The sequence below is a fragment of the Histoplasma capsulatum genome, genomic scaffold (assembly GCF_000149585.1).
Source record: "Histoplasma capsulatum NAm1 scaffold_4 genomic scaffold, whole genome shotgun sequence".
NCBI classification, from domain to species: domain Eukaryota; kingdom Fungi; phylum Ascomycota; class Eurotiomycetes; order Onygenales; family Ajellomycetaceae; genus Histoplasma; species Histoplasma mississippiense.
The window spans coordinates 1,318,322-1,341,710 of record NW_001813979.1 but is presented as its reverse complement, the minus strand read 5'-3'; the positions used below and the strand labels follow the sequence as shown (position 1 = coordinate 1,341,710).

The window sequence follows — 23,389 nt, the reverse complement described above, 5'->3', positions numbered from 1 at the left end:
AACTTCACAGAACCGCTGACGCGCTGTGCCCGCGCCTGCAAAAATCCTTTTTTTTTTTTTTTTTTTTTTTTTTTTCAAAAACAGGCTGATCAACCAACTTAAATCTCACCTTTCTCACTCCTCTGACTTTTCTCCCTTTCTCAATTGGCGGAGTTTTTCGGTTTTTATGAAAAGTGTAGGGGGCGGGGGAATCGTAATGCGGAAGAAGAAGCCAACAGGGACGATGCATGATGATGAAATCACCCACTGACCAACACCCAGAGTGATGATGCGCCCTTTTTGCTTCTTTCGCAGTCCCGTTTTTGCCGTGGTTTGTGGCTGCGGGTTGGTGGGCTATATAACCAGAACATACTATGGATAATTAGAGAGATGCACAGGACTGAAGTTACATGTACTGTACCTAGGCAGGCAACTCAGTTACACAGCTCAAACCAAACAATCAGTAACAATTGATGAAGAAAAAAAAGGTTACAAATTTAAAATATAAATATATACTTTCTTTATAAGGTTAATTCTTTCTCCCTAGGAACCACCTTTTATGATTAAGGTATCTTTCGCCGGTTACAATCCCACCGCAAAGGATATACTGGTCCATGCTTCAAATTCAAAAAAAATAAAAAATAAAAAATAAAAAATGCTTGTAGTTAAACTTTCTCTGCTGGATAATGTTGTGTGCGTGAGCACCCTCCGCCTGGTAAGCTTTTTTGGTTTCCTCGCTTCCGACAACATGAGAATGCCAGCGTCGTCAACCATGATAGGGCTTTGATCATGGTTGGCTTCCCAGCCTACAGGTAAATGTACATACACATCCATATAGTATATATATGTACTATGTCGGGAGATCAGCTCTTCCTGGGATAAATACACGTAGTAATCGCACATACATACACACATACATACCAACGGAACATCCAGGTTGTAGTAGATGGAGATACCAGCGCTCTCTTGGTGGCCCCCGCGGTTGCATGCTGCGTAAGATCAGTAGGAAGATGCCTCCAGCACAGGGTGCAGTATCCATGGATAGATCGAACCCTTTTCCCCCTCGTTGTTTTACGTCTTGGTTTTTACTTTTTCTTTTCTTGTCTGTTCCTTGCAGCCCTTTTCTTTCTTTCTTCTCTTCCCCCCCCCTCCCACCACTAAAACGGAAATTCTTAGTTCATTTTCGCCCCTCTGCTTGGTTTCCTCCGGCCTTCTCCCCTCTCTTCCTCTTTTCTTCTTTCTCTTCTTCCTCTACCTTTCTCCCCCCTTTCATCCCTCCTCTTCCGTCCCAGCTCGTCCCGGTTGCTTTTGCTTCTCCTTTCGCATCGTTGGTCGTTGGTCGTTGGTCGTCGTTCGTCGTTCATCGTTCATCGTTCATCGTTCATCTTCTCCTTGCATTCCATCTGTTAGCTCCATTTTCTGGTTAGTGTTTTTTTTTTTTTTTTTTTTTTTTTTTTTGGGGGGCCCTTTTTTTTTTCGCTTTATTAATTAACGGAGCTGTGTTCATTAAAAGGCTCTTATTATCTTATTATCTTGTTGTTTTTTCCCTTTTCGTTTCGCGCCCCACCATCACCCCTCCCCGCCCGGCAAAGAAGTTTCGTTCGGTGTTTTTTTATTAATTCGGGTTTTTTTTTTTTTTTTTTACAGGAAAAAAGCCTCCTCCCCCCATCTCCTCCTCATCACTATCCATCCCCCCGTCCATCTCTCCCTGTCGACAAAGGAAGGACACACATTGTTCTCCCTGTTTCGTTGGTTGATCTTTTGCGTCGTCGGCTTCATCGTTTGCCGTTTTCGCGACCACGGAGTTAAAAAAAGAAAAAATCCAATTCTTCCGTCGCCTTTTATCAGATCAACAAAAAAACCCGCGCAAAAGTCCAATCCCTCCTTCGACTCAATTAAAAGAGAAAAATAACTCTGAGCCAAAATCCGTCCTTTTTATCATTTGGGGAGGGTTTTTCTCATTTCAAGATTTCTTTGCTGTGTATTTTATTTGGTATAGGCAGCCTTGAAAATCGTAACTTCTTGCCCTGGGATCAAGTTCGGAGTTGAAGAAACTTATTCGAAAAGATACAGCCTGTGGTGAGTACCAGATTCTCCGTCATTTCATTTCTTGCCTCGTTCTTTTCTCCATCTGCGTGTTGGGTCCTCTGTGCGATTCTCCATGTCCCCCCTTTTCGATCGCGTGTGTTTGGCGTCATCCGTGGAAGCTCTGTGGAAGGGATTTGCGCATCGCCGCAGAGCCTCAGCGGACGAGAAGCATCGCGGGCGCCAACCACAGCCAGCGTCAGCCTCATCGCGCATCTGGCATCCCCATCCCCATCGCCATCGCCATCGTTGCGATATCTTGCTGGTCATGTCGGGTTGCGAGAGTGGCTGCTTGACTGCAAGGACATGATGGAGAAGAAGTAGCTTGTCTGTCGAGAGGTGGCTGGCTGAGGGAGCGTCCATATGCCCCCCCCCACCCTTCACACATGCATACACACATATATTTCCAAGGCATCGAGGGCACAAGAGACCATCAATCGCCATGGCAATGGGCATACGGGAGTGGAGTTGCGAGTCTGTTGTCCTCATCGTTTTTGATCCCACGGCAACCCGGCACCCGGGTCTTCGCTTCATTCCTCCGTGCATTCTGTTGCCCCTACCCCCTACATCTCCATCAATCCATCTCCCTCTCCCTCTTGTCTCGATCTCACTCTCTAGCTTCTGTGGTATAATTTCCCCCCCTCTGCACCGCCCGCCGTTGCAACACACTTGGCAGCTCACCTGCAACGCCGCACCCAACCACCAATTTCCAAGGCTCGTTTCCTCTCTCACCCGACCGAGAGTGGTTAGTTGCTGCTGCTAGCTGCTGCTCTAGTCGGTGTTCCCTTGCCTGCCTCGTCTCCTGCAACTCATTCGTTGTTTTCTCTTCCTCCTTTGGCGCTTCCTCCGCTTCCTTCCTTTCTGCCGTGGTTTTTTTTTTTTTTTTTTTTTTTTTTTTTTCATTTTTCCTTCTCTCGTCCCCGCACGCTTGTCTTAGTCTTACTTTGCTTCGTCCACTCGACGCTCTTTTCCTCTCTCTTTGTCCATCATCTTCACTTTTTCCTCTTCATTCACCTTCATCACTTTTCCGCCTTCCCTTATCATTCAACGTTATTGTTGTTGTCTTTGTTTATTGTCGCTGTTTTCAGTTTTTCTTCCTTCCAGTCCCAGTGTTCCTTTCATTCTGACAATTTGCTGTCACTTCCTGTCGCTTTCGACGCGTGGTCCGATTCATTGTTTCTTTTGATTGACTCTTCGATTATTGTGTCGCTGGTCAATTCACTCCCTTCTCTTCTCCTCCTCCTCCACCACCACCCCACCTATTCCCTCGACTCCCTCATCCTTTTCATCCGTCACCATCACCTTTGATCGATTTACTAACCATCTTTGCTCCCGATTTGTCGCTGCAGAAACGTGAATTATCCTTCCTTGTCGATCCTTGACTTTTCTTAAAAACCAGGTGTTCATCGCTCGTCTCTCCTTAACGACCCCCTACGAGTTCAAGTCGCAACGGCCGTGTTCGAAGAATACCAACGCATTACAAGGGTTTATTTGGGCGCAAGAGGTGCGTGTGCGTGTGCGTTGTGTGTCCTTCTTTTGTGTCGGCGCCCTTTTTCATCTCGCACAAAAACGATGGCTTGTCGCAATTGCTACGGAATTCGTGTTCTTTCACAATTGCCTAGCACTCATTAGCTCTTGAGCTTATGAAGCGATTCTTTGACCTGTTTAAACTCCCAGTGTGATGACACTGCCTGTCGCTGGAGAACAGAAAAAAAAAAAAAAAAAAAAAAAATCATGAAAATTTATGAAAATTTATTTTCTTGAAAACAGAAATCTTGAAGAAATCATATACTGACTACCATCTTGCGCCCAACTTAGGTTCCTAGCACTTCGTCTCTTACGTTTTCTTCGATTTTCGTCGATTCACCCACGTCGTCTTTTAAGTCTTTCTTCCCTGGTGTTGTATAATTCGCATATTTCGCACCTTTCTCAACCGTTCATCATCATGTCGTTCCAGAACTTCGATTCTTTCCAAAATCAGCACGGCGCTGCTGATGCTGCTGCTGCCGGAACTGGTGCTCCTGCGCCCGCGGAATCTGCTATGGCTGGGCAGTCGGATCCCTCTCCTGCTCCCTTTCAAGCCCCTGCTTACGGCGAGCCTGCGTCGGGCTCTGCTCAGCAGGCCGGCGAAGCCAAACCACGCTTTGGTATGCTATTAAATTCGATTGCGCCTGTTAACTCTTTTTGCTTGTCCTCTATGTGGCGCAATGCATGCGATGGGTTCTAATGCCATTTTGGATTGCTTCTTGGCTGATTTTTTTCATTACTTTTTGATTGGTTAGGATGGGTGAGCTTGAGCCCTGGATTGATGAGAATTTCATCCGCAACCTCTGGTTCCAAATGGGGGAGCAAGTTAACGTCAAGATGATCCGCGACAAATTCTCTGGGTACGTGGCGCTACGCTACTTCTGAGCTTTGCTTTTAAATCTTTTTCTCCTTCCAATCTGCTTGTGCTACTCGATGGTGAAAAGAATAAAGGAAACAACATGAAAATTCACGCTCTAACATTGATATCCCTAGAAGTAACGCCGGATACTGTTTCGTCGATTTTACTACCCCAGCTGCAGCAGCTAAGGCACTGACCCTGAGCGGAACTCCCATTCCCAACACCTCGCGTACCTTCAAGCTCAACTGGGCTTCCGGTGGCGGTCTGGCTGATCGCAGGTAGGTACACTTCCAAATTCTGGTGCAACCTTCTGTACCGCATTAACTCACTCACCTTTCCGTAGCCGTGAGGAACGTGGCCCTGAGTTCTCCATCTTCGTTGGTGATCTTGGTCCGGAGGTTAACGAATACGTCCTGGTCTCGCTCTTCCAGAGTCGCTTCCCATCTTGCAAATCAGCCAAGATCATGACGGATCCCATTAGTGGCATGTCGCGTGGATATGGATTCGTGCGCTTTTCCGACGAGACCGACCAGCAGCGCGCCCTCACTGAGATGCAAGGTGTATATTGCGGTAACCGCCCTATGCGTATTTCCACTGCTACTCCCAAGAACAAGGGTGCTGGCGCTGGGCCTGGCGCAATGGGTATGCCTGGAGCTGGCCCCGCTGGTATGTTTCCTCCTATGGGTGGCCCTCCGATGGGATACTACGGTGCTCCTCAGCCAATGAACCAATTCACAGATCCCAACAACACCACCGTGTTCGTTGGAGGACTTTCCGGCTACGTCACCGAGGATGAACTTCGTTCTTTCTTCCAGGGCTTCGGCGAGATTACCTATGTCAAGATTCCACCAGGAAAAGGCTGCGGTTTTGTCCAGTTTGTTCAGCGCCACGCTGCTGAGATGGCCATCAACCAGATGCAAGGATATCCAATTGGAAACTCGCGTGTCAGGCTTAGCTGGGGTCGTTCTCAGAACAATTCTGGACCCGCTGGGTCACCTTATCGCCCCGCTCCGCCACCACCCATGTATTCCTCCATGGGTATGCCACCTTCCCACTCGTATGGTGGTGGTTTCGCGCCAATGAAGGTACGTTGGCGCTAAATTCCTCCCTGTCTTCAAGTTGAACGTGTTTTACACTTCCTCCCTGTTGCCCCAGCACACCTTCTAACGAACTTTTCTTACTAATGTGACTATGTAACTCTCTAGCAGTAAACGCGTCCCTTTCGTCGTGAAGCACCAGCAGGAGTTTCTTTGTGTTCCTTTTTCCAAAAAGGATGGGTCTTGGTCTTGGTTCTTGCGTTGTATCAAATCAAAAAGGAAAAGCCGCTTCTGTCAATTTTTTTTTGTTTCTTTCTTTCCTCCCCCTTCTTCATTTTCCATCCATTGAAACAAAGCCCCTCTTGAATTATTTTCCAACGACTCATGTTACCTACTCTTTAAAACTCTTGATGAGTGTGATTTCTCTTCAAAATTGCCTACTTTTTTCTCTTGCCATTTTCTTTTTCTCTTGCTTTTTGCTTACTTTAATTTTGTGTGAGTTAGAGAGAGATTGCTGTTGTGTGTGCGTATGAAATTGTGACTTCCTTCGTTTACTTTAATATTTTGCAACTCGTTTTATTCTATTCTAACTTCACTTTGATTATTCTACTTATTTATCTAACCTGTTCTATTACTGCTGCTACTACAGCTAATAATTTCTTCTTTCGCCACTGGCACTACAATTAAAGTGCAACACATATTCTCTGCTGTTTTTATCTTATTTATGAGCGGCTTATTTTATATCTTATGTCAAGAAAGCCTTTCATATTTTTTCCTATTCGACTGACTTCTTTTAATCAATTATGGTTTTTTTTCTCTTCTCTTTTCTACTTTACTGTTGCTTTTGTTCCTGAAACAATTGTGAGCTATTATTTTTTCCATCTTTCATAAATCGCTTATCATCTTTTGTTCTCCAGGTCTGTGCTTTGTTAATTATGAATGAGAAATGTAATGATCAAATACTTATTTTTTTCCTCTTACCCGCCCCTCTCCCCCTTCCTTTTTTCTCCGTTTTCGCCTTCTTCTTTCTTCAATTTTGTTTTGAAAATTGCTTATTCTAGAATTCTTTTATCCTCTTCTCCGCCTTGAGGGAAGTTGATTACATATATGCTGTATGTAACATGTACTGTACATGTAACAGTGTTTATAGTTATATGTAAGAAAAAATTGCGCTAGCTTTGAGGAAGAGACTTTTTTTTATATAACTAAATACTATAAAAGTTGCAGTTGTTGAGAATTTCTTTCAATTATTTCATTTTTTCTTCTGTATATATATATATATAAATATATGTCTTAGATGGGTACCTCTAAGCTCTGAAGAAATCACAGATCTCTCGATTCATCTTCCCTCAGTTATGGAATTTCTTGTTTCTTTTTGTGAATGTTCGCTTTTCTATTTGATATTTTGTTTTTTCGGCACTTATACGTCTGTATGGTGTATATATATATAGAGCGAGAAAGAGAGAGAGAGAGAGAGAACTGATTGTATATAATTGAATGATATATTTAAATATACTGATTCAGAATTAATTCATACAATGATCTGGTTACAAGATGAAACAAGTAAATTTCTCAAAAATCCGATGAAGTTGGAGCTGATGAACTCTTTATCTTATGTAACTAAGCTATGTCAATTGCATCGTCGAACGAATTAGTTACTTGTAGTTAATTCTGCTTCAGAGGTCTACCCAGGTGTGTCCCTCCTGTTCGTGATAAGGATGGGCGCCTGGCACAATGGTTTGATCCAATCGAGCTTCATCACAGCAAAACTCGGAAGTAACTAGGTGCATTAGACAACAGAATAACAATGGCTCTTAGCTATGGTTGCGCCTGACAAAGGAGAATCTCCGTGCCCGGAATGTTATCCCAGCCAGATGACTCCGTGTCCTCCAGGACTGCCTGCATGGGCTCAATCGAGAGTGAAAGGGTCAGGCTGTTGTTCCCTCAACCCCTGAGTCTCAACCTCCACAAGCAAACCATCCGCTTCTGCCCCCGAATCTGCGGCTGCCGGGTGCGCAGAGAGCAGCGCTTGCCACAGCCATTTGTTGACGGGTGCGACTGCTGCTTTGGCGTCCCTTCCTGGCGTATTCCCGAGCGACTACCGCCTGCCTCCGTCGTGCATTCCCCGGCACAGAGACTTCCGCATATAAGAATGAAGCCATTTGCTCTGTTTACTGTTTTGCTTCTTCTTCTCTTCCTCATGCATCCAGCTCAGCTCCCTCATTCCATCCTCTTGCCATCGCTACTATCACGTTGGCAAGGATAGGCCTGTGTTCGAAAACATCCCCCCCCCCTTTTTTTTTTTTTCTTCTCTTCTTGGGCGTGAACTGCTCTGCTTAACGTTTGCTCTGTCCAATTTCTGCCTTGCTGCTTGATACCCATCCCCTCCTCGTCGGCATAGGGAATGAAAGATTCCTTGATCGGTTGGATCTTTTATTATCCCTCTCCAGCCATGCGTTTCGAGAACTGGGACATACTCCTTTTCCCCGAGGGGTCGAAAGTGCCCGTTCAGGAGTTCAAGACTCAATGCTTCGTGACTAGGGACAATGGTCAGTTATCGTCGTCCAGTTTGGCTATATTACTTTTTCCTTTTTTTATGACATCCATAATAAGACCGAAGGCTGAGCGATGTTTTCGCTGGGAATACATTATTTTTCCAGAATCTCCCTACATGCATGTCGATACTTTAGCTAATCCGACCTCCCATCCTCTGCAACCCAATTACGCCCAGGGGATCTTTGGCTACACCCCTATCTTGACTACTTTTGTCCCAAGTATGTCTCGCAGCAGCCCGTTTAGGATATCTATCCACAGCTGGAAAAAGCCGAACCCCACGAGAATGATGGAGAGCTTGATGCAGCCGGATGACGCTGTCATGTTTGAGATGCGGGTTCTCATTGATGGACGTTTCATTGCGTACGTATCAAATCGGTGAACTGAACTAAACGACGTTGTAGATCCCAGATATACAATACTAATTTTATATATTTTTCCTGAAGTGGGAGCTTGACCAACCAGCGGACTTGTTGGCCTCAAGTTATTGGTATGTGATATCCTGCAATATATACTATTCTGATTCGTTTTTGCTAACAGCATGTTCTAGATTCTAGTTCTCGTAAGTAGACCGATAGCTAATCTAAGCAGCGGTTTTTGCAGCTTGCTAATAATTAAATGATCTGTGTACTAGATGTGGACAAAAATGGCGACCAGGATTGTTTACACTTCCCCCCCTTCCACGAAGAGATGCTTCAACAGAGCCACTGGGAGGCTGGAGAAGAATTTGGCCGTATTAAAGTTGTAATCGCGGAAGGATTTTCTCGGCCCAATCGAAATCCACCATTCGAAAGAGTTAGAAATCTCGTTTTCTTCTCTTTCCAACATGCCCCACTAAGTAAGCCAGACCCTTAGGCAGCCCTTACAGCGTGGCAGAAACTCATCATTATACTGCAGATATTTTAGAAGGTTCGAATTTAGCCTGGCCAAACCCGGGAATGTGGCATCAAGCCTCCCGCCCCGTTTTTAAATATAATCTTGGGGTGGATTATGGTAGTATTCGGGAACAAGAGGATGCCCATTCCCACTCTCCAACGCGCTTAGAGCCTCGTGGAATTGGATTCTCGGATACTGGCCGTTCTTCGCAATTTACAACCTGGCACCACCGACTTTATCCTACCCCTCAGACGTCTTGGGCGCGGCCCGCATTGCCGGAGAGAGACTCTAGATGGCCCTTGCAGCCTGTAGTCCAGGACCCCTTCGTTGATACTTTCAGGGAGCCGGGCTTCAGTCGGCGCTCCCGCTCGACCTTGGATGATGTGCCAATGCCAGACTACGCGGGATCAAGCTCGAATGGTAGTCGAGCCATATCCAACATGACAGGTGTCAGTTTCGGACAGCACAGTAAACAGCCTAGTGTTTCTGTGCCGATTAATGATGAACAGTATAACCAGCTGATCGAAGCGCTGAGCCCAGGGAAATTGACCAGCGGTACTTATGCACCCACAAACACGCCATCCTCTGCTCATCCTATAGCGTCCAAACATTCAGCAGCTGCGGAACCTCGAGCTCCTCGATCCCACTCTAAACACCCAAACCGCCCCGGAGCGCTAAAGGAATTGCCCCAACCGGGGGTACGTGGCGTCTCAGGATCAAGTGCCCGATCAGATAGCGATGAGGGTTTTGGAAGCGAAAATGCGCCCCTTCCGACGAGTCTGCTCAGCCCTAACCCGAAGGTGAAGGGGAAGAAAGAAGGCGCTGGGAGTGAGGTAGACACCCCCCTCCGTGGTTCTAACAAGGTACTCACGAACAGTGCAAAAACGATCAGACGATCAAAGAGTAGCATTATGGCATCCGCTGAATCAAAACGCAAAAGACTCGGCACATCGGACCAAGTGGAAATCGCAGAAGACAACAAATCTGACAGCCCTTCACCGACCAAAAAAATGTCTCGCTTGAATGCCGAGGACGTTAGCCCGCGGCAGACACTCGAAGAAGCCCTGGAACCAAGAACAAGGGTCACTGCCACAAGACGGGAAACAGAAAACTCAGAGTAAACGGCCCACACAGTTGGGTTGAAATTGTCAGTTGATGGAGGTCTGCAACTTACGGGAGTAAAAGCTGGCAATATAAAAATTATTGGCTGGGAGGATACGGGATTATTACTACTACTACTGATAAGGCATCACCCTTCCAACACTCGTTACCAGCAACATTCCTACAACGAAGGGACCATTCTGTGGAATGGCCTGATTTACGTAATTTCAAATTTATTTTAATTCTTTTCCTTATTCGTTGTTCCGGCGTCCTGTTCTCTGTTTTCTATCTGCCTCATCGTTTCGAGTTTTAACGGCCTCACTCGAACGGTAAGGCAGAACGGATTTTTATCACCTTATTACCCTTTAAAAGCTACCATGGACTAGGGCTTATAGCATCCATAGGGTGTGTTGTGATGTATCTCTTTGATGTTTCCTTCATTAGATCCATACTTTGGGCAGCAAAGGCCCCCTCTCTGCAATAGCGACTCCTCTTTGCCGCCTTCCCATGATGCTTTACTATTTCCTAGCGAGAAACGAAGCCTCCGCTGCGCCTGCCTCCCACCCGCTGAGGCTCCGCTGGGCGGATCTTCCCCCGATTATTCTTTCCATCGTGATACATGATACATGATATCGGATACTGGATTGTTGCTTCTTGGAGATTCCCTTTGTTGGCTGTTGAGCTTGCGCCTTCACTCCCCGATCGCTGGTCTCCTGTCAACTACTGCTTCACATCCATTGCCCCTAAGGGTTTCAGTCACCGTGTTTCCTGTTTTCCCTTTCCGAATACTAGTCATGAACGTTCTAGGCAATACCATTGATGGTTTCCGACATTCTCTTTGACGTCATTAAGTGCATTGTATGACGCGACGTTTGGCTTCTGGCTCAGTTTCAGCTTCCATTATGGATTCTCAAACCATTTCAGCCCAAGACGACACAGGAAATAGGCAGAACAGTTGTTACCCAGACAACTCCCCCAAACAATATGCGGGCTGCCGAGCTTATATATCCCAAAACAACGTGTCACTGTCTTCTGTGACCAGCTACCAACACCGACTTCCAGAAGATGGTTCAATACCGGATAAGGTCCTCGATCCCCTATCCGTCTCATCCGGCAAAATGGACAATCTCTCAAGGCCTACCGCCTTGAACGCGATGCCCCACAACTCAGCAGCAGAATCTCTAAAGCCCCATCTCAATCCACGGGCGTCAGCACCCCCTCTCCTACCAGAGCAGGTCTTGAAACTTGCTGGCTCGGGTGCCCTCCAGGAAAATAGCAGACCTACAGCCTTTTCACCCCCAGGAGAGGTTGGATGCGCTGGGCATGCAGCCAGACCTGGGTTACTTGATGCAAGTTACACTAAGCTGCAGGGGTCCCCTAGGCCTGACGTGAGCTCCTTTGAAAGCACGGGAGGTAGAGGGATATTTGCTCCTGTAACTCCGATACTGCTACCTCCTTGGCGCCAGCAAACACCGTCCCATAACCACAAGGCTGTTGTTGAGATGTTTGGGAGTAGCAGCGTTGATGGCCGCAGTTGCAGTCCCGTTGAATCTGGGGAAATGACCGAACTCGAAAGTGCTGATGACGTGATGACTGCCGCGGCCGCAGCAGCCATCGAGCAGCCCCAGAGCCAAAAATTTGAGAACTTGGACGTTGACTCTGTTGGCCTCAACGAGGCCGTCTTCTACTTTGGTGTTCTCGCCATTGTGGCCAATCTGCGCCCAAGTTTCAGCTATGCAAGAACTGCTGGTGGGAACTGGAGAGGTTTTCTCACGTACTGGGGTGCCACGGTCTCGAGGGATGGTGCTTTTGAGGATAAATTTCTTGCTAAGGCGGAGACGTGTCGTTCTGCTCTGGAAGGCTTGAAGGAGAAGTATTCTGGCTGGACTTTGCCTGAGCTTCCGGGCCCACAGGTGCTACTTGGCGGGTGGATTTGGACTACCCTACTTCAGGGTATGATATCATCTACTTCTTCTTATGGGGAATTGTGGCTCCCTTTCATACACAAGATGAAAGCTAACGTTGAATCTTCCGAAAAATAGAATATTGCGAACAAAACAAACTAGCCCGTCCAGTCTATACCAAATACGCGCATCATGATGGATGCCGGTATGAAGTGGACGTGGGAGGGATATCCTGCTTCGGGGCCAATAAGTTCTACAAAACAGCTACTGAGGCTATACATGCCTCTGCTCATGCAGCTCTTTATAGTCTTTTAATCACCAGCCTTGAAGTTACGCCACTGTTTCAAGGGGTTAGGTTTGCCGGTAGTTTACTGACGAACAGTGTTAATAATAATAACAACGAAACTGCAACTGCACCAATTCAGAAACCATCTCTTCAGCCTCAGGGAAGCAATTATGCTATGATGTTTTTCGCGAGTGGAGCTTTCCAAGATTTTGTCCGTTGCTAACTTGTGTCAAACAGATTACCCAAGTTAAGCGGAAACGACACGCGGGAAAAAACAAAATACTGTCTGGTGACCAGGATCTACCCGCTGGGAGATCAAATGTAAGCACTATGTCCGGGGCAGATCTACTGCCACCTGGACCATCGAAGCAAGTGGGTAAGAAGGCCAAAAAGAGGGCCAAAAAGAAGGCAAAACGAGAGAATGCCAATTTGTTGCCAATTCCTACGAGGAGCCAGAGGCTACCAACTGCAGAAGTCACAGCTTCGAGGACCAAAAACGAGAAAATATCATCAAGGGATCTTAGATTGGTGACGAGCCAATATCGGAATCCGTGCGAGCGCGTTGAAAGTAAAGATTCTCCAATCCCCCCTTACATACCCGCTCTGAGCCATGCCCCCTTTAAAAATTTCTTTTGCTGACTTTTTATTCTACGATGTGCCGGCCGCTGGCACGCTCCTCAAGGGAGCGTGCCCGATAGCTCTGGCCTCATCTTCGTATCCATCCTTTTTTCAATCATAAAGAGATATGCTCTCTTTTATCAATAGACCAGCCAGAATACCACATGACCGAGCTGCAAGTGGATGGGCCTGATACATGGTTCAGTGCGACGGCTCGGTTCCCGAATGATCCATTCCTTGCGCGGGTTGGAAGCATTGGGCGATCCAAGTTTATTTATTCGATGCAAATTGCCAAGGAGAAATGCGCTGAGCAAGTGGTTGACTATTTGATCAAGATGGTTAAGGAAGATGAGGAGTGGGCAGATCCGAAAGAGCAGACGGAGGAGAATATTCGTAAGTGGGAGCAGATGGCTGCTACGGCCGCCGTTTCTGTTGGTGTATCTGAATTGGGGGTTACCGTGGATTCTCATGCTGCACAGGGCGCATTGGGGAAAAATCCTGGTGTTGATCCTTTTGGTTCAGATGCTATGTATGATTTCATTCCATTGGAGGAATGTGTGAAAATCGAGAAAAGGGAGGAGGAGTAGTAGGATGGCGAAATCTTCTAGGGGGTAGGAAGGGAGAGGACCTCAGTTTTGAGAGAACAGAACGGAAAGGCGTGGTAACTATTCGTACGGGAGAATGCTGACTGTCCCCTTTTCTTTCTGTGGGTTTTACGTAGCCTCTATTATTGTTGATACAGGCTTTCTTTCCTTTTTCTTTCCTTTTTTTTTTTTTTTTCTCCACTTTGAAAATTCTAGGTGATTAAACAGCTCTGATATCACGTTATGGGGAGTTAGTTGCCTTTGCTGAGGCTTGCCGCTACTCAGTCAGGCTTAGTGTAGCTAACATCACTATATCCCCTTTTATAGTTTTTATCTAGTAGTTAAACAACTTTGATTCTTGTTACGTATGTAGTTCTAACTATATATAGTTCATCATCAAATGCTGGTCATTTCTGTTCTATCTTCAAGCGCTACTACATCTCGCAATTTTGCAATTGTATATAGAAGTTGTATGGAATAGTTATAAGCGAGCAGGACACTGTTATTTTTAAGAGATGTAAAGTCTGAAGAGGAGAGAGATATCCCTTGTAAGAAACCCGTACTAAAGTGCCAGCGCTAAGCCAAAGCAAGCAATCAATGCTAGGCCAGAACAGGGTAATTGTCTAAATTTAAAATATATAGTTAATATAGTTAGTTAAGCTGTAGTAAAGTTGTATAATATTTGCAAGTTATCACTTCAGAGAAATGCAAGGGCTTCATAAAACCGTGGTTGGTTATTATCTATCTAGTGGCAGCTAATGTGTGAGTGTGGGGGGTTCACGTGGGATAAGGGCTTGAGTGGTCGCCTGTGCAACCAGCTGGCACCACTTAGGCCAGGCTTCTCTCCTGCGGACTACGGAGTATGGCTCAGTTGCCTTGCATTCTAATGGAACCCGTCCAACAGCATCTTCGTGTGGCTTGGTATGGTGGCATGATGGTGCACTTTCAGATTCGAGTGGAGGCTGTGCCAGCTGTTAGAGTAGAGTGGTAGCTCTTTGACAATGGAATTTGTGACTTCCTCAATGCATCCTCAAAGCATATAATACATCAAATTTGCCAAATTCTTCTGATCTTGGAAAAGAATGATCGTGTTGCTCTAACCCATTTATTTCAATAGATCTCATTCAAGGGATGTTTTACTCTTACCTGTCACCAAATGTGGAATTCGAGGTGGAAATGCTAAGTCAGTCACCTAGGGGACCGTACTTCAATCGAGGAGAGTTTTCTAGAAATATCTGCATTGTTGAGCTGTACCTGGGCCTAGTTCTGGGGATTGCTTGTCTAGCAGTTGGTATCTACACCTCTATTCTTCCAATCTCTATATAGGACAGCAAGGAGCTCGCGGAGAGGTTATCTCGCTCGGTTTGAACCTTCTCAGCACACTTGTGAACGAAATATATGGGTATGTTCACGGTATATCCCTACGATGGGCATTACAGCGTGAAGGTAGGCTCATCTTCAATTCCAACTTTCGGCTGTTGACCAGCTCACGCACCTCGAGGCCTAACAAATGGTACACAAATTTGTTTATGCTATGTTGCATCATAGGCTCATACTCTTCCTCATCGCTTGTTTTTCTGAAGGATCGCTCGAGTGGCTATTATGATGAGCCAGAGACACGCATCTGTGGCGCCGCTATCATCTCTCTCGCTATTCCCTCTGGACACAGTTGCAGCTTGCATTTTGGAAGGCTCTCTTCACAGGATTCCTGGCCGATGTATGCAAAGTGTGCACAATACAGCAGCTCCAACAGTTCCTGTTCCTCCGCGGCACAGGCAGCAGGCAGCTTACTACGCACACTCAGAGGTTCGCAAGGTTCTTTGGGCTCTCTGGGCCACAGCGGGCCCGGGTTTGCTGTGGGAAAATTCATCATCTTTGTTGTTATTAGCACGGGGTTCGTGAATGGGATTAGCGACAAAAGCAGCTGGTCGCTTCTTCCGAACAGTCAAACCCCTTCCCTTAACATGGGCTGGTTCGTCGATGGTGAGACACTTCCAGCAAGTATATTTTGCTTGGACATTCTTCTTCGTATCAGGGCTTCAGACAGTTATCACACTTGCACTTCATTGTGCTGAGCTTCATGTTAATTGCTCCAATGATGAAGCAGCTTGGCGGCTCGCATCGTCTGAGGGCGGCTTGAAGCGAGATCGTAATATCCTCAAGAAGATGGGAACCTCGTGGCAGTCAATCACACTGTTCTGCTTCAAGCCGTTGATACACTGGCTTTATGGACTTTCGATGACTGTTTATTTCGATTCTGGCTTTAACATGATGCCGGTCCAGATCTCGTACTTGACTGTTGGCGCTTTATGTCTGGCCCTGTTCGCGACCGCAATCATTTTTAAGCCTCCAAAGGGGCCTCAGCCTGCGACGTTTGGCCACCTACAGACACTAGCCAACTTGATCGATGAATGGCCGACAAAACGTGGGCCGTTATACTGGGGTCACAAGAGCGAGGAAGGTAGTGTTGCGCATGCTGGCACGTCTTGTGAGAAGCTTGGTAAAATTAACTTTGGTATGCTATATGCTGGCGTTAAATCATCTTGAAAAATTGCTGTGGCTATATTCTTATTGATATTTGATGAAGTTACGATATTATTGTCTCTCCATCCCTGAAGATGTGTGGCTGGCAATAATCATTATATCAATGCTAACCTGGGTTGTTGTGAATCACTGTCTTCATCCTTCATTTAACTCATATCACTGTGCATTCTTGATATTGCTGAATGATGCTGTGATTCTTGAGCTTGACAGTGACTGTTTAATTTTTATCTATTGTGATTCTAAATTAGTTCTTGAAAGCTGTAGCATCTGATGATGCTGATGATAATGCTCATGATAATGCTGAGAAGCTCTTCTTGTCTTGAGCTGTTATCTGTGCTTCAAGATGTGTTTGTTTATATTCTGCTAAAGTTTAATACAGTTGATGAAGTAGTTATATATCTTGGTTTATTCTTTCCTTATTATGTTCTCACTACCATTATGTCTAATTACATACACTTTATATACTACTTCTTCCATCTTCTTTCCTCTTCTCTTTTTTCTCTCAGTGATTAGCTACTATCTACTACTACTACTACCTACTGTTATTATCAATACTACTAGGGGCAGCCTGCCTCTACCACCCCGCTTCTGAGGGTGGGCAAATGAATCTCTAAATCCCAGAGATGAAGACATCTTTAATTTTGTCAAAGAGTTGAAAAAGCTGAGGCACAACACTCTGTAGTAGAAGCTTCATGAAACATGGCCGCTGGGCAGGACAGAGTGAAATTGCAAAGTCATATTATTCATTGTTCAATATATAATCGCTAGATATCACTAAATATTATAGCAGATATCATAGCAAATATCATCGGTATATATGATCAATATATCATCATCGCTAGATATCACTAAATATTATAGCAGATATCATGGCAGATATCATTGGTATATATCATTCATTAGTGAGTGTTATCAATAAGTAGATAGATAGGCAGGTAGGCCGACAGGTAGTCAGCTAGTAAGTTAGCATTGATTGATAGATGGGTAACTAGATGGTGATGTTTATTCTCATAGAGATTGATTGAATATCCATGAGATTGATTGAATATTGAACAGGCCGCTTGGTTAGTAGGAGCTAGAGAGCTAGCTATCCAGCTAGCATTTCTCAATTCAATCGTCAATCAATCAAATATCTAGCAGATAGGTAAGTAGGCAGATAGCATTCTCTATTTTATTACCAACCAATTAGATATTGAGTAGATTGATAGATAGTCAGATAACTCAGAGATAACTATCTATGTCGATTATAAACTAGTACTAAAGTCAAGTCTTCACAGTATAAAATAAAGTGTATTTAACCAATTAAATGTATAGAAATCTACTCATAATATATATATACATGGTAGTGAAGAGGCGATCGATAGAAGATCAGAAAGTATAAATTTCATCTCTATACTTAACTACTTAGTACACTATAAACTCTGATAGCACAACAGATATATATATAATGGCAGTATAAGATAATAAAAAACATTTGAGTTGTGAGAAGAGGCGGAGCGGGAAGTGAGACACAGAAAGAAAGTGGGAGAAGTGAGATGAAAAGAGTGGCATAATAAAACAGATTGATTGAGTTGAACATATATACAAATGATGTAATATAGAAAGAGTATGAAAAATCCCAGAAAGGAAAATGTGTGTGATGTGTTTGTGATTGCAATAAGAGTATAAGACAGACAATCAATACATATATGATAAAACCACAATTCAAAAGAAAAGAAAAAGAGTTAACTTAAATAACTAAATAACAGCAATGAGATGAAAAATCAAACATTAAATAGAAAAGGAAGGACAGTGGAAAAAAGGGAGATAGTGAAGTCAGAGATGTAAAGAAAGTAAGAAGTAGATAATAATAGTAATAGTAATAATAAGTAACAGTAATAATAATAATAATAATAATAATAACAAAATGAAGTGGTAGAAGACAAAGAATAGACAAGAACAGTATTTTAATTAAACATGAGAGATAGACGGATGACTTAAATAGAAAAAAAATTTAAGTATAACATAACAGAATAAGGCATGAATAAGAAAAAGGTGAAGAATGAGGGAAGAAGAGAGCTGGGGTATGAATTTTAGCAGCGCCCAAAAAAAGAAAACCAAAAATTAAGAAAGGAAATAAACAATAATGCAGGAGGGAAATCAATTCTTTTCCACATTTCAACCATCAAATATAATTCGCAATCGCCTTTTTTTTTCTTGCCTCTTCTACTACTGCTGCTGCTAGTAGTAGTAGTAGTAGCGGCAGCAATAATGGTTTTCCAATTCACTCCTTTTTTAAGATATCAAAAGAAAAAGCAATGAAAAGGAGAGAAAATGTACGGAAAGGAGGGGAAACACACACACATACATGACACACACTCAAAATGAGAATAAGGAGAATATTAGTTAAAATGAATGAGAAAAGAAAGGACAAGGGAAGCCAAAAAAATAAAATAAAATAAAAATAGAAACAACCAAAGAGTTGGAGAGAGTTATAATCAACAGAAACACCCTCCATCCCCCCACCCCACGTGGACAAATCGAATAAAAAAGACTGAAAATGAAAGATTACAAGCCGTCTCCTGCACCCGCTTCAACTCCATCAGTTGGGTATGACATGGTTGGGTCAAAAGCGAATCCATTGGGATCATCTGTGTTTAGGAACGAATCAAAGTCGAAATTCTCTAGGATATCGGGGTTATCTAGAGCGGTGAAGTCAAGATTGTAATTGTTGGTCTGTTGTGGTGATGAATATGTCAGATTTAAATAAAAATCAGGGGAATGGGGGAGGGGAGGAGATTCAAGGCTTACATCGGAAAGATTTCATGTCAAATGTCTGGTTAGGATCCTGTGGCGGAACAATATTTTGTGCTGCTGGTGCGGAAGTGGGCTGAGGAGGGTTTGTAGTTGGGTTGGTAGTGTTTTTGTTAAATGAATTCGGATGGACGGGAGTGATTGGAGTTGATGGAGTGGGAGTCGGAGGGGGTTCAGCCTCCGAGGATGGAGTCGCAGCAGTATTCGAGGCGTTAGCTGTGGACGGTTTCTTTGTAGGACGCTGGTTAATGATTTGTTAGCTTAGCGTCCGCTTAAACCTTTATTTTGATATATATATATATTTAAAAAAATGAATTGATGAAAATATGAACTTTTGCTTTACCTTTCTTGGGTTTTCCTTAGGTTCCTTCTTCCCCTTGGGCGCTGGCTTGTTAGACTGCTGCGGAGTCGGAGGAGCCGCGCCGGATTGGGGAGAGGAAGGTTGCGCCCTGCCAGTACCTGCAACACCTGCTGGGGGTGCTTGAGGTGGTGGCATAGCATTACGCTCTTGCGGGGTCCCAGCTGGTTGTGGCTGTTGACCCACTTGTTGCTGCTGTGGGATCATGGGTTGTCCCTGGTTCTGCCAGTTGCCACTTGGCATTCGATTACCAGCGGCACCAGGTCCTTGCGGTCGCGACATGGCATCCATAGGCTGGGCCATCTGAGGACCACTAAATGCCGGGTTCGAACTTGGCGGCCTCATTCCGTTCTGAACGACACCCTCTGGCATATTCTTGTTCATGAAAAAGGGCCCACCCAGTTCTTGCGGCATCTGTCCTCCAAAGTTCATTGAAGCAGGAGAGCTACGGCCCTGGGCCATCGCATCACCAACAGAAGGAGAACCAGGTAGACCTGACTGAGGCATCTTGGGTGTGCCTCGCTTCATCTGATCATTCGGGTTCGGGGACGTGCCGGCACGGCTTCCTTGCGGGGATGTGCCAGGGGCCAGGTTAGGCTGGCCAGGCATGCCAGGCTGGCCATCGCCTCGGGTGATGCTATCTTGCTCTTGACGAGCCATGAGCAGACGACGTTTATTCTGCTGCTCCAGAAGCATCAGCTGCATTTGATAATCTTGGAGGGCATGATTCCCGCCGCCGGCCGTTTGCATTTGTGGTCGCGGAACTTGGGGCATTTGGCCGTTTGCGCCGTAGTATTCATGCATTGTTAAGAGTTGACTATCGTGCATGGGCATCATGTCCCCTTGGTTTGGCATGACTCCAGTATTCATTAAGCCATTCGGCATCCCCTGGTTATTCATTGCTGAGCGATTGTTATGTAGAGCCATGCTTTGATTATATACCTGGAGAGATTTTGCTTGTACAGACGGATTCTGCGCCTGGAACGAACTGAACTGTGCAGGAGTCAAGTTGCTCGGGTTTATGCCATGTTGCATCAACATCGCATTGGCCTGGTGGGCGGGACGACCAGGCATTTGCCCTTGCCCACGCCCGTTCGGTGCCATTTGCATCCCATTTACCTGCGAACCGTCCAGACGAGGACGTTTTGAAGGCGACGGAGCGTTTTCAGCAGAAGACGGCGACTGTGGTCGATGGCCATTCATTTCCATTTCGGAAGGCTCTCGTTGCATTTGATGATGGAGCATTTGTTGATTTTTCTGCAGCTGCGCCATTTGCTGGGGTGTCCTATAAAACAGTTAGTCAATGGGTGGTGGAAATTAGGTATTGTCTATATGTATATATATATATATATGAACGTACATATTTGGGTTTTGCAAAATGGTTTTTTGAATATTCGCAGGAATTATGCCACCACGGGCTCCACGTATGTTATATTGCCCCGGCATGATTTGTGATTGGCGCATCATTTGTTGGTTTTGCATGCGAAGTAGTTGCTGAGGAGTATCGCATTATGCGTTTATTAGTATTATTACCGTGAGAGAAAAAAGTCGTTTGACGAGAGAATTATGTATATATGGACATACCTGGGTCTGTTGCACGTAGTGCATCGCGTCAGGGTTCTTACTTCGTTTCCGTTGGGCCAAGAAAATATCCCAGAAGAGGTTAAACCAGTCCAGGAGAAATGGGGTTTGTTGCACGTCACCTCCGCCAGGGCCTGGCGGTATATTTGGTCGCGGAAAGTCATCGGGTATTCTTGGTTTATTCACATCGTCCTTGGAGTCTGTGGCCATTGCATCACCGTCAACGCCATTCATTTCGCCATCGCGGCGGTGGGATGGTGTCGACTTGGACGCAGGAGAAGTGCTCATGGTAAACGATTCATCTTGAATCAAGGCCCTTGCGCACTCGTGATAGCCGCGTTTCAGAAAATAGTCGTAGATGTAGGTGTTTAATTGCATAACATTGTCTCCCTGAAGATTCTGGCCATTGGGATCACTGCGCGGAGCTGTAGAGCCATTGTTCATCATGGGAATGCCACCGACGGGACCACCTGCTCCCGGGTTCATTCCAGCGACATTCATCTGATTCATGGTTGGAGCGAGTTAGGCCAGCCAACTTGGCACTCTTGTCCAGAGAGTGGGTCAAACCTTTCCGATCAATCTTTTTGGTTCGGTAGAACTCCCAAGGGAGTACTGGTCACAAGACAAGCGTCGATAGACAAGGCACGAGATTTAAAGAAAGTAAGTAGGTGGGAGGGGCAGTAACAGTCAGTGTGGTACGTTTTGAGGTAAAAAGAGAGAGTCGATTGCGCACACAAGGCGAATCAGAGGCGATGGGAGATGGGAGCGGACAATTTTTGTTGAGTAAAATACAAAAATGGATAAATGGATCGTAGAGATGACTTATTCGATGATCGCCGCCGACTGGAGTTGGATGCGGCGACGACGCGATTTTTGACAGGCGTTCGTTTTTCAGAGTTGGAGCATGAAGTCGAAACTCTGGGACGAGAGGCCGGAGGAAATGAAAACGAAAATAGGCAGTAATAATATGGGTCAAGGCCCTGGTGTCAAACGATGACCGGGAATCGTGGTATCTCGTCAAAGGACAGTGGGTGGTGAGTAAGAAGATGTATTATTACAGAGGGCGATCGATCGGCTTTTGCGCGAGCGTTGGTTAGGTTGGAAGGTTGTTAAGACGGTGCGTGTGATTTACGGACGGGGTGGCGATAAGAGGAAGTTGCCTTTTTACGACGGTAGCAAGCGCAGAGTTAGTTCGATGAATAGCCACGGGCATGGAATAAAGAAAGTCTGTGGTGCGGTATGGAATGGCGTGGAGAGTGAGTAGAGAAGAGTAGAGTGGGGTGGAGTGGACTCTGTACCTGGAAAGAGGATGGGAGGAGATATAGTTTAACGGGTCTAACGTGGGAGCTGAATAAACTCGGGGGGAAAAGCGAGGATGAAATATGGGCTGGAAGTGGAGGAGGGTGACGAAGAAGAGGAAAGAATCAAAGACAACGACGATGAGAAGTTATTTGATCTGAGGGAGTTAAAAGAGAGAGGCGGAGCGGGAGAGGAGACAGATCCTCCTTCACTTTGGGCGGAGAGAGACGACGGAGGGTTGGTTGGCAGAAGGGGAGAGAGAGAGAGAGAAGGAGGAGCGAAGTCAAAAGCCAACCCGAGTGGCTATTTTGGGCGTGGTTGGAAAGTCAGACAGCAGAGACAGGCCGAACCGACAGCCAAACACAGACAGACAAGACACACAGACGCCAGAAAAGCAGCGGACCCCGCGTATTGGGAAAGTCACATCCGCGACGGCTGGCCTTGTTCCTGCGCGGCAGAGGGTGGAGAAGGGTGGAGGAGCGACGGCAGGCGATGGCGGACGATGGCCGGTGGTGGTGGTGGTGATGGCGACGGAGATGCGATCGATGGTGAGGAGCGAGGGAGTTGAGGATGGCGGCTGACGGGGGTGGGAGTAAGGGCGACAGCGTGGGGCGTGGAGGTAGAGGTAGAGGCAGAGGTGGAGGCAGTGGAGGTAAGCGGGCTGGCGTGCTGGCGGGTGTTGGCGATGGGCGTGGCTGGTAGTGGCGATAAGGGCAGAGCCTCGCGCGGGAGCGGATTATCTGTTTCTCCCGGTCCCAGCTGAACCCGTGGCCGCAGAACTTCTGGTCACGAGAGTGTCACGAGCGGGCTCGGCAGCGGGCCCGATAAGGCAACCCAAGCGAGGAGTGGAGGGACCCGGAAAGAGGGGTGGAGGTTGGAGTGAGCCGTGGTGGGAGCCGTGTAGGCAGCTGTGGACGGGGATGTGAGGGCGCAAAGTATATCTACCTCCTCGCTGGAATTGGCGGTTGTTGACAGTGTTGGCGGATGTAGGTGGCTTGCCTTACCCTGGGTTATAATGCCCAGGTACTGGGTCTGTGTGGATCGAGCTTGGATATTGATGGTGTATAATCGCAAGAGCCACAAAATAAGAACGTCGAGTGCAGAACCTGGAGAGAAAGAGCGTGACGATAGAAGTAAGGAAGAGTAAGGGAATAAAGGTAAATAAGATATATCCCACGACAAGGAGGTGCCTGCTTCTGGTGTGTGTATTAATAGATATACTTCCTGCACAGCAGCGAGACCTCAAACTCTGTTTCTGTCTCTCTCGCTCTCTCGCAGTTCGTTTTTCCCCTGCCTATTTATAACTCTTCCTTTTCTTTCTTTCTTTCTTCCTTCCTTACCGTCCTTCCGTCCTTTCTTCTTTCTCGCGATATATCAATCGTTCTCTATCTCCGTTGTCTACCTG

The 23,389-nt window shown here is 45.9% G+C and overlaps 8 protein-coding genes across 8 annotated transcripts; 5 read left to right on the top strand and 3 right to left on the bottom strand.

The window, feature by feature from the left end:
• Positions 1-3,282: 3,282 nt before the first annotated feature.
• Positions 3,283-3,471, bottom strand: HCAG_04411 (predicted protein; the record flags this gene model as incomplete). Its single annotated transcript, XM_001540521.1, has 1 exon — positions 3,283-3,471. One exon carries the CDS (start codon positions 3,469-3,471, stop codon positions 3,283-3,285), a length of 189 nt encoding a protein of 62 aa, XP_001540571.1.
• Positions 3,472-4,009: 538 nt separating this feature from the next.
• HCAG_04410 (conserved hypothetical protein) lies at positions 4,010-5,661 on the top strand (the record flags this gene model as incomplete). Its single annotated transcript, XM_001540520.1, has 5 exons — positions 4,010-4,284; positions 4,347-4,451; positions 4,585-4,728; positions 4,794-5,535; positions 5,659-5,661. 5 exons carry the CDS (start codon positions 4,010-4,012, stop codon positions 5,659-5,661), a joined length of 1,269 nt encoding a protein of 422 aa, XP_001540570.1.
• Positions 5,662-7,939: 2,278 nt separating this feature from the next.
• HCAG_04409 (predicted protein) lies at positions 7,940-10,037 on the top strand (the record flags this gene model as incomplete). Its single annotated transcript, XM_001540519.1, has 6 exons — positions 7,940-8,036; positions 8,148-8,403; positions 8,506-8,530; positions 8,581-8,602; positions 8,675-8,878; positions 8,947-10,037. The coding sequence occupies 6 exons, from the start codon at positions 7,940-7,942 to the stop codon at positions 10,035-10,037; spliced, it is 1,695 nt and encodes a 564-aa protein (XP_001540569.1).
• Positions 10,038-10,919: 882 nt separating this feature from the next.
• HCAG_04408 (predicted protein) lies at positions 10,920-13,412 on the top strand (the record flags this gene model as incomplete). The annotated part of the gene is made up of 4 exons (XM_001540518.1): positions 10,920-11,970; positions 12,060-12,418; positions 12,445-12,775; positions 12,973-13,412. The coding sequence occupies 4 exons, from the start codon at positions 10,920-10,922 to the stop codon at positions 13,410-13,412; spliced, it is 2,181 nt and encodes a 726-aa protein (XP_001540568.1).
• A 597-nt stretch (positions 13,413-14,009) lies between these two features.
• HCAG_04407 (predicted protein) lies at positions 14,010-14,843 on the bottom strand (the record flags this gene model as incomplete). Its single annotated transcript, XM_001540517.1, has 3 exons — positions 14,010-14,032; positions 14,191-14,371; positions 14,835-14,843. The coding sequence occupies 3 exons, from the start codon at positions 14,841-14,843 to the stop codon at positions 14,010-14,012; spliced, it is 213 nt and encodes a 70-aa protein (XP_001540567.1).
• Positions 14,844-15,373: 530 nt separating this feature from the next.
• On the top strand, positions 15,374-16,276 carry HCAG_04406 (predicted protein; the record flags this gene model as incomplete). The annotated part of the gene is made up of 3 exons (XM_001540516.1): positions 15,374-15,392; positions 15,514-15,924; positions 16,218-16,276. 3 exons carry the CDS (start codon positions 15,374-15,376, stop codon positions 16,274-16,276), a joined length of 489 nt encoding a protein of 162 aa, XP_001540566.1.
• A 546-nt stretch (positions 16,277-16,822) lies between these two features.
• On the top strand, positions 16,823-17,831 carry HCAG_04405 (predicted protein; the record flags this gene model as incomplete). Its single annotated transcript, XM_001540515.1, has 6 exons — positions 16,823-16,855; positions 16,889-16,911; positions 17,053-17,097; positions 17,555-17,585; positions 17,732-17,785; positions 17,829-17,831. 6 exons carry the CDS (start codon positions 16,823-16,825, stop codon positions 17,829-17,831), a joined length of 189 nt encoding a protein of 62 aa, XP_001540565.1.
• A 669-nt stretch (positions 17,832-18,500) lies between these two features.
• On the bottom strand, positions 18,501-21,186 carry HCAG_04404 (conserved hypothetical protein; the record flags this gene model as incomplete). The annotated part of the gene is made up of 5 exons (XM_001540514.1): positions 18,501-18,634; positions 18,744-18,987; positions 19,090-20,389; positions 20,465-20,598; positions 20,689-21,186. 5 exons carry the CDS (start codon positions 21,184-21,186, stop codon positions 18,501-18,503), a joined length of 2,310 nt encoding a protein of 769 aa, XP_001540564.1.
• Between the last annotated feature and the right edge of the window lie 2,203 nt (positions 21,187-23,389).